The sequence below is a fragment of the Populus trichocarpa genome, chromosome 17 (assembly GCF_000002775.5).
Source record: "Populus trichocarpa isolate Nisqually-1 chromosome 17, P.trichocarpa_v4.1, whole genome shotgun sequence".
In the NCBI taxonomy this organism is placed as follows: Eukaryota; Viridiplantae; Streptophyta; class Magnoliopsida; order Malpighiales; family Salicaceae; genus Populus; species Populus trichocarpa.
In genome coordinates this window covers 6151981-6162645 of record NC_037301.2, presented here as the reverse complement: position 1 = coordinate 6162645, position 10665 = coordinate 6151981, and the positions used below count along the sequence as shown (strand labels likewise).

The window sequence follows — 10665 nt, the reverse complement described above, 5'->3', positions numbered from 1 at the left end:
TTAGACCAATTCAAAAAATGGTCAGACAATTTCTAAAAATGGTGAGACCGGTATGGCTACTACTTTGTGGTTACCTGATTTTGTGTTTTGGTCTTTTCTTGGTTTCTACTTGAATTTTTTTGGGGGAGAGAAAGTGTTTTAATTTATTTAGGGCTCTGATACCAAGTTGAGAATAATAGAATGACTTAAATTATCTCTTAGCCAACCTTTTCTATTTATATATATGCTGCAGTACACGGTAATAACTGTAGGAATCACAACATTGGAATAATCCTACATTAATTACTATACATATATATATACATGCTATATATTCTATAATATGCCCCCTCAAGCCGAGGGTGGAGGATCGACCCGAAGTTTGTAATGAAAAGTAGTAAATGAAGCAGCATAAAATGGCTTAGTAAAGACATCTGCAAATTGATCCCGAAAGGAGATAAAAACGAATTTGAATCTCTTTCTTTGCAACCTGGTCTCATATAAAAAGATAATCCACCTCAATATGTTTAGTACGAGAATTTGCTGAGAGATAAGTGGCTCTAAGGTTATCACACCAAATGGTAGAAGCAGAGACAAAATGAACTTGCAGATCTGTTAAAAAATATTGAAGCCTGATGACCTTAGCAATAATGTCTACTAAGGCTTTATACTCAGCCTCATTAGAGGAGCAAGCAATTGTGCGTTACTTGCCTGACTTACATGAAATCGGCGTATGACCAAAAAAGACATGGTAACCACCCGTAGATTTGTGATCATCAATACTACCGGCCCAATCTGTATTTGTACAACCATGTAGAGCAAATGAGGAATCTTGAGTGATATGGAAACCCTAAGATGTTGTACCTTTAAGGTAGCGTATAATACGTTTAACGGAGGCCCAATGAGAATCTATAGGAGCATGCATAAATTGACAAACTCTGTAAACAACAAAACAAATATCTGGGCGAGTGAAGGTAAGATATTGAAAAGCACCCACGATTTGATAAAATCATGTAGAATCAGAAAATAGATTATCTAGCAGTATGGTAACTTTCAGAGTAGAGACTAGAGTATCAACGGGTTTGCAGGAAGTCATACAAGCCCGAGTAAGGATGTCAAGAATATATTTGTGTTCTCGCAACATCAAACCCAAACCTGTGGACCGAACTTCAATACCCAGAATGTAATGAACTGTGCCTAAGTCACGAAGCTTAAATTTAGAGCTCAGTAACTATATTAGGCGATGGAGCATAACAGAGTTGCTACCTGTAAACAGGATATTATCAACATCCACCAAAAGATAAAAGATATTAATACCATCAAACAAGATAAACAAGGAGGTGTCAACCTTGGAGGCGTGAAAACCAATAGAGAGCAAGAAATCACTCAGATGAGTGTACCATGCCCTTGGTACCTTTTTTAAACCATATAACAATTTATGCAATCGGTACACATGACATGGAAGAGCAGAGTCAACAAGACCTGGAGGTTGTTTCATGTAGACTTCTTCAGTAAGAATTCCATTGAGAAAAGCATTATGAATATCGAGTTGGTAAATCTTCCAATTACACGAAACTACAATGGAGAAGACTAATTTGAGAGTGGCTTGCTTAATAACTGGATAGAATGTTTCAGAGTAATCAATGCCTTCTTGTTGGGTAAAACCTCTAGCAACCAGGCGTGTATTATAACACTTAATGCTGCCATCAACACGACACTTTATCCGATACACCTATCGACTCCCAACAACATTCAACGAAGGATGAAAGGGAACTAAAGACCAAGACCAAGTGTGATTAGAGTGCAAATCCTTTATTTCATCATACATAACATCATGCCAAACAGCATACATGTCAGCATCAGAGAATGCAATGGGTTCAGAGGTTGGAGAGAGCATTACTCGAGATGAAGGAACAGCGGCAACGGAAGCAACCAAATTTACTGTCTTCAGTTGTCGCGGTCGAAGAACTATAGGATGTTTGCTGACTAAGGGTGATGATACAGGAAGAGATGGTGGCAAAATGGTACCCTGCTGCAATGGATAAGAGGAGAAATCAACCACAAGATTCAGTTCAGCCAAAGGAGCAGAGGAAGAATCTGCTGCAAACAAAGGACTGGCAGCAGAAGCAGAACCTGTAGTAGTTTTGGTGCTGGCAAAATAAGGAGAAGCAAAAGTGGAACAGCAGGTTAACCCAACACCAGCAGAGGTGTCATGCTGGAAACCAAAGGAAACCAATCTACTATTTATACCTGCAGCTGAATGGTTAGATAAGCATGCATGTAGTGATGGGGAAGGTAAGAGGTGGGGTTGTTGCGGGTGAGCAGAGGTAGAAGAGTGATGTTAAGGCGTCGTAAGGGTGTGAAACAATGGTGAATGTAGCAGATTTGGGAGGAGCCCAGTGGCAGGTGGTATGGAGGAAGGAGAGGAGGATTGTGCAATCTTTTCAGATCTGTCAAACGAAAACACATGTTAATGAAAACGGACACAACAAGAGATATAAATGTGTTGAGATGCAATGTTAAGACAGCGATAACCAAGATGAGAGGAGTTGTAATCGAAAAACACACATGAAGAAGAATGAAAATCTAATTTATGATTGTGATAGAGACGCAAAAAAGGAAAGTAAAGACACCCAAAGTACGTAAAAAGGGATAATTGGGAGACCGTTGAAACAGACAATCAAACGGGGATCTATTATCGAGGACAAGAGTAGGCATGCGATTTATAAGATAAACAAAGGTTTCAAAAGCATAATTCTAAAATCATAATGGTGATTTACACTGTCCTAGAAGAGTAAGTCTGGTTTCCACAATGTGCACATGTCGACGTCCTACTATGCTATTTTGTTATGAATGTAAGGACAAATCAGACGATGATGAATACCAATGGTCTAAAAGAAAGTGGAAGTTTGCAGTATTCACCATCCCAATCAGTTTGACCAAATTTAATTTTTAGTGAAAATTGACGCTCAAAGAGAGTTTGAAATTGCTGAAAAACAGAATAAACATCAGACTTGGCAACAAGAGGGTAATACCATATATATTTTATGTACGCATCAACAAAGATAACAAAATAACAAAAACCATCTGAAGAAAAAAAGGGGAGTAGGACCCCAAACATCACTAAAAATTAACATCACTAGAAAAAAGGGTTGTATGCCGAATGTTTGGCACAATTGGCAACGTGTATTCTGCCCCCTGTTGCGCTGCCAATTACCTTGCCTACCATCACTATTGGAGGGTCCATGAAAGCTGTGAAAATTTAGTCTGGACGCTGCAGACCTATTCCCTCTGTTGTTGAACTGGTTGGGATGCCATCCTCTATGAAAACAACCCCTATTTCGACCAAAATTTCAAGAGGACTAAAGTTTAGAAACAAAGGCTGAAGGGGGGGTGTTAGGCATGGGCAGCAGAGGGGCATTGATGGCAGCAGAACCCGTGGATGTAAGGGACGTCTTATGAAGAAATTCATGCATTAGAAGATGACTATGAAGATCGGTATATGAGAGGGGTTTTGCCTTGGTCACAAGGCTTGTTCTAAGTCCTTAAACACTCCTCGAAGACCACGAAACACATACAACTTAAAATCCTTCAGCGAAAAAGGTCGGTCAGCAGCGGCTAACTCATCAAATAATGCCTTTGCTTTTTGCATAAACTGAGTTACCGACTCATCACCTTGTTGAAGATCTTGAAGGGATCCATGAAGTTGTATAATACGAGAATTGAACGTGGAAGCTAGAGCTTGCTTAAGTGTGCGCCAAACAGAACTCGAAGTTTGGCAGTCAACAACAAGATGAAGAACCTTCACGAATAGCAAAGAAAGCAGAGCACTTAAAATGAGTTGGTCCTGCTATTTCCAACGAAGAAAAGAATGATTTACCTGAAGAGAGGTATCATCGGCAACAAGTACGTATGAAGGACAAGAATTTGAGCCATCAACAAACCCGAAAACTCCTTGGCCTAGGAGATACAACTTCATCTGCATTCGCCAATATAGATAATTGGTGTTTGTTAATTTAAGAGAGATGACTTGGTGAGTGTGGGAGAGGGAGACAATGGTAGTAGCAGCAACAACAGAGGAAGGTTGCAACAGAGGAGTGTTGTTTGGGTTGAAAAGAGTATGACCACCATCTATTGGTTGTGGCCACGGTAGAACATAAGCAGAGAAGGAGACTGGTGTTGCGGTAGAGGAGGAAACCAGCATCGACGGTGCTACAAAAAGCGGAAGCAGCAGGCGGCTGAGAAGAAGAGTCCATTGCAAAGGGGGAGAGAGAGTGTTTTAATTTATTTAGGGTTCTGATACCAAGTTGAAAATAATAGAATGGTTTAAGTTATCTCTTAGCCAACCTTTCCTATTTATATGCATGTGACAGTACACAATAATAACTGTAGGAATCACAATATTGGAATAGTCCTACATTAATTCCTATACATATCTATACATGTTATACATTCTATAATAGATAAAACTAGAAGAGGAATTAATAAAGTTGAATTAGATGCTTGTTGATTCCTCTATACATTACTTAGAAAAAAAAGTAGGAATGGAGATTGTGATAGAGGCTTTACAACAAGAAAAGATGATGCCCAGGAACTGATGTTTCCCTAGCTGATCGTGAATACACTAGAAGAGCTCGTTTGAAGATGTGCTTAAGGAGAAGAACTCAACAATTGGGAGGCTTATAAAATCCCAATTATTTGTCTAAAGTAATTGTCCTTGTTTAATTATCTATGCACTCCCAACAGTCATGGCTCTAAATACTGATAAAAGATTTTTCTTGTGATGAGCCTTTAAATTGTTTTCTCTAATGAGTTCATGCATTTACTATTCAATTATGCCTTGTTCTTTCTTTTACCTGTATTATTTTTGCTCAAATCAAATTTTCACACTCACTCAAAAATTCTTTTTGCTTTTAGGAATTTTGAAAGTGGATCCTTAATAAAAACACAACTTTTACATTAAGAACAATTGGTCTAGCTTTGGTGAAAACTTAATTTCTATGGACAAAGAAGAATCGAAAGAAAGTAATGTTGTGCAATTCACTAGGTTAGTAGAACAATTAGAATAAGCAATAAAACTTAATTAGGAAGACCTGCAATTAGTTAACATAGTAGTAACTAATAAGAATCAGATGGAGTTGAAAGTTGAAACATTAATTTCAGCAAAGGAGATGTCACGACCTAAAATTTAAGCACGTTATTGGCAGATAGGTCAAGGCACTCCTAGGATTACCTCACTTATGCTAAGCCTTAAACTTGAACATAATTCTATCATAACTAAAAAAAAATTGATATAAAGATTAATCATCCCTTTGTATTAATAGATTATATATGCATATACATGTCATCCTAAAAGAATAACCTATAAACTATTGTAATTGTGAGCTCAAGTTATACACAACCTTACATATTATATTTATACAACGAGTATCAAAATAAAAAGGCCCGCGTGAAAAAGAAGTGTTGGGCATACCAATTTAGTGTATAGATAAAAACCTCCTAATAAGTTGTACTTGATCAGCTAACATATATTATATACCTGAAAAGATTAAAATGCTATAATGATAGGTTTTTCATAACTTGTGAATAAATAATACCAAATATTCAAGTAGAAGACCATGTTATAATGTGATTAATTCAGTAGGTAAGAGTATAATTAAGCAGATCAATAACACATATAAACAAAGGTCAAGTTTTGTTACTCTTTTATAGTGCATTATACATATATGCTAGAAAAGGTGTTTGTGCCACACATCCTAAAAAAAGAACCCCTTCTAGATAGAGCATCGTACAAATTTGTATAATGAACTTTAGTGTCACTCCCAACTAGCTAGGGTGATTAGATTCTACTATATGCATATAAACTAACATTGCCCTTTTAGCTTTGGTATTCTTACTTATATAATTCTACAATCTATATTAGATTAATATTCCAAAATCACACAATTCAAAAAGTGAATAATCAATCTACTCATATTTAATTCATATATAATATTATTCATATTCATGATTATACATATATTAGTATTATTCCCATAAGCATATTCAATATTATTTACTCACAATATATATTACAACAATTAAAAGTTGAATTAACCATCAACACATTCATCAATCACATAATAGCATATAATGAAATCTTTTATAAGGAATTCAAGAAACTCATCTTTCCTTCTATTTTTTCAAGCATAAACTAAATTCATAACATCCTTGATAATTATATTATCATAATCATACATAATTTCAAATAAAGATTACACCTAGTAAATTTTTTTAATTGGCTGAACTTATCCCCCTCTCATCCTATAGATTTGTTTTCATTTTTAAACAACTCCTTATTCAATATTATTTTCTTTTTATGTCTAATGATCAATTTTCTTATTACTTTAGTTTCCACAAATTCTTAATATGAACTCTAAAGTCAAAATTAGGGTTTATTCCTTTAATCATTAATATTTCCACAAAAATACTCCCCCCACTATTTTTATTCACATATTATTTAATTGTTTAAGCCAGTAAACGGTCAACCATTCCAAACATTTGGATGAAATACAACCAAAATTTTCTCTCTGATTCCGTACAGAACATTTCTGTCCCTTCATTCCCTTCCTGCTCTTGCTAGCCTCTCATAACGAAGACCATTTCAGTCATGCAATCCCCACCAAAAAAAAAAAGGAAAAGGAAACGGAAAACCTAAAACAAAGAAAGAAAAACCAAAAAACAAACGTTGAAGTCACATATACTCTAAAATTAATGATTGTCTATTGTCTCTCTTTCACCTTCTTTCTTCTTGAAACCCCTGACCTTGAACTCTCATTTGCTTAATTTGTTCCTAACACAAAAAACAAAATTTACAGTACCAGAAAAATGGAAAAAGAACTGTCTGAAAAACATCCACCTGAGAAACAGCTCTCTAATAATTCAGACAGTTATGTCAACAAAGAAAATGGCACCAATATTATTACCAATCTCAATGCCAATCACGATGATCACCCTGAAACTGAAACCTGTGATCTGCTGGTGTCCCAGTCACCTAAAACAGAGGTTAAAGTGGAAGAATCAGACAACATAAGTCATGAGATTGAGGAAGTTCATCAAGAGGAGAAAGAAAGTGATGAAAAAATTGAAGACAGCCCTCCTACTCCTCCAGAAATTAATTATACCATTGAAACTGTCTCTCTAGATATTGATCAGTTTCTTATAACATTGTCATCCACTCCAAAAGATGCAATAGAGACAATTGATGGAGAATCAAAAGAAGAGAAAGATGGGAAGGTTTCCATAGAGATTCCTGTGTTTGTTGAAAAAATTTTAGATCTTGTTGAAGAAAAGGTGGCAAATCATGACTTGAATGAAGGGAAAAGGAAGTGGGGTCAAAATCCTGAGGAGGATTCATCTTTTCTTGAAGGTATAAATCGAATTTCCAAGCTAACATCTTCCATTGATAAATTGAGACCCGATCCAAATCCTGCAGCATTGATCAACCGCATTGGAGGAATTCAGCAACAAGCAATGACATGCTTGGAGAATGAATTCAAGGTCATTCTTGAAGATATTAAACACAGTGATCAAGATCCTACTAATGATGCAAAAGGGAAACAACATGAAGCTGATCACAGCGTAGTGCAGGAATCTGAATCAATAGAAACTGACAACGTTTTAGGATATTCTGATTATGCTGTTTCCATTTTGAATAGAATTGCGAAGGCTATGATTGAAGGAGGATTTGAATCTGAATGTTGCCAACTGTACATGATGATTAGGGGGCAAGCATTTGATGAGTGTTTCATTGAGACAGGATTTGAGAAGATCAGCATTGATGAGGTGCAAAGGATGCCATGGGAAGCATTGGAGAGAGAGATCCCTATATGGATCAAGGCCGTCAAGGAATGTGCAAGCATTTACTTCGTGGAAGAGCTAAAGCTCGCCGAGGCCATTTTCTCCGATTATTCCTCGATCTCCTCTAACCTTTTTAGCAATCTTATACGCACTGTGATGATCCAGCTTCTCAATTTTGCTGAAGGAGTTGCAATGACAAAGCGCTCGGCAGAAAAGTTATTCAAGTTTCTTGACATGTACGAAACTTTGCGCGACAGTCTTCCAGCCATGGGGGCTTTGTTTTCGGAGGAATATGAAAATGAGCTTAAAACAGAGACAACGACAGCTCGGTGTCGGATTGGAGAGGCTGCCATCTATATATTTTGTGATTTGGAGAATTCAATCAAGTCTGATACAGGAAAAACTCCAGTGCCTGGTGGTGCAGTACACCCGTTGACTCGCTACACGATGAATTATTTGAAGTATGGAGGTGAATACAAGGCAACTCTTGAGCAACTCTTTCGAGAACATTCAAAGATCGAACGAGCTGATTCAACAAGTAGACCACGTTTCGAAGGCGAGACTCAAAACTCCAACAATGACATCGCTGAAGAAAATCAGTCTCCATTTTCAAATCAATTGATGAGAGTTATGGATTTATTAGACTCAAATTTGGGGGCCAATTCGAAGCTTTATAAGGATATTGCGTTGAGCTGTATTTTCATGATGAATAACGGACGGTACATTGTGCAAAAGATCAAAGGATCCACAGAGATCCATCAAATGATAGGAGATACATGGTGCCGCAGGAAGTCTTCGGAGCTCAGGAACTATCATAAGAATTATCAAAGAGAGACGTGGAGCAAACTCCTCAGTTGTTTAGGCCACGAGGGACTGCAAGTGAATGGAAAAGTAATTAAGCCAGTGTTGAAAGAGAGGTTCAAGAGCTTCAACATGTTATTTGATGAGATCCACAAGACGCAAAGCTCATGGGTGGTGAGTGATGATCAACTTCAATCAGAGCTTAGAGTTTCTATATCAGCGGTGGTGATACCAGCTTACCGGTCCTTTTTGGGGAGGTTTTCACAATATTTAACCTCCGGAAGGCAATCGGAAAAGTACATAAAATATCAGGCTGAAGATTTAGAGACTTCCATTGATGAACTTTTTGATGGAAATCCTGCGTCCGTGGTCCGAAAGAGACCATAATAGTCATGCATACCAAAAATCACAAAAACAAATTGTTTTTCATACATATTGGATGTAATAGCAATTTTATTGAAGTCATGAGAAATTGGTCTATTTTTAAAAACACCAAAAAAATATTTTGTTTTCTTATAATATACGGGATTATGAACTTATACGTAAAATGTATTCCCGATATTGAATAAAAATACACTTTCTTTTATTTTCTTGTTTTAACTTTATAATGGTTAGGTTTTAACCTGATAAGATAAAGACCATCTTACTGAGAATGATTTTTCTTAAACCTTGAATAGACCAACAATTAAAAAACACAATAATACCTTATTTTATATCAAACAAACAAACAATGCAGCTTACCTTAGGTAAGATGTACTATAAATGATACGTCTTTCCTATACAAAATCAACCCCCTAATCCAAATTCTGAGACCAATTAGGGTTCCTAATAACCAAAATATCAGGTGGCAACTCCATCCCCTTTTTACTAATAAGAAAAAAAAATTACTTGTTCTTTCCCCATCACCACAAAGATCTCAACCAGGGATCGCCACAACGCTGCTCACATGCGACAATTACCTCGATTAAGATAACATGTAACAAAAAGCAAAACATTCTCTATATAAGATAACTTGGTGATCTCAAGTCTAAGGATCACTTACATAACAATTACATGAGTCTTTCCATAGATATAGATGATCTCTTCATATAAAATTTTCATACAAGTCAATTCAATATACATGTTTTATGAGAAGCACCTACATATTAGTTCTAGACCTAAAAAAATCAAGTAAGCACTTGATTGAGTTAATTTCTAAAATTATCCTGAATTAATATATAGATATTATTCATGAAGCAAATTGATATTTTGCTAATTATAGGGTTTTTCAAATTTTCCTATAAATAATAAGCTATGCCTTTTATTTTTTTAGTTGTTGTCTTATAGACATAAAAATTACAAAAACACAAAATTAGTGCTAGCACTCTAAATATAACAATCCCTCTCCTTCTAATTAGGGATTTAGAAGATTTATCATGGATAGTTCGTGTGAATTACCATTGGATGCTGGACAATTGGACGGCTTGTGGTTTGCGACAACTCGGCCTTTAAAGAATTATTCAAAGCCGAAAAAGATCAGATCTTCAGGTAATAAATCTCTAAACAACTCTAAATCTATCTAATGAGATCCTAGAAACTCCTGAATAATTTTATTTCATAGTTTTCATTACGTATATGATATTCGGGAATCTAACACTTTTAATGCTCATTTTTTAGTGGAGAAGCTTTCCAAGCTCAACAGCTCACAAGCAAGCATGGAGAGTATCCTCTTGATAGCTTTAGCAAATTAAACTTATGTTGCATTAATGTTTATATTCTTTTCACATATATTTTATTGGCATGTATTTAGTTGTCTGTCTTTATGGATGTACTTTATCGTCGGGTTAATTCTGTCAGTAATATCATCTGTAAAAGTTACACGTCATTATACTATTTGGCTTTTTTTTTATTCATTTCTTATTTTTCCACTGCAATTCTCCCGGTATATACTAAGAGAATTTTTATGTCGGTGTTTACTAATAGATACAGGGGTGGAAAATTTTGTCGGTAAAGGTTATCGCAATATACCGACGGAAAATTTTTGTCGGTGTTTCTATTTATATTTGC

At 35.9% G+C, this 10665-nt stretch overlaps 1 protein-coding gene across 1 annotated transcript; it reads left to right on the top strand.

Moving 5' to 3' along the window:
- The first annotated feature begins 6598 nt into the window (after positions 1 to 6598).
- On the top strand, positions 6599 to 9208 carry LOC18107247 (exocyst complex component EXO70B1). Its single transcript, XM_024588270.2, has one exon. The coding sequence runs from the start codon at positions 6847 to 6849 to the stop codon at positions 9004 to 9006; it is 2160 nt and encodes a 719-aa protein (XP_024444038.1). The 5' UTR covers positions 6599 to 6846; the 3' UTR covers positions 9007 to 9208.
- The last annotated feature ends 1457 nt before the right edge of the window (positions 9209 to 10665 follow it).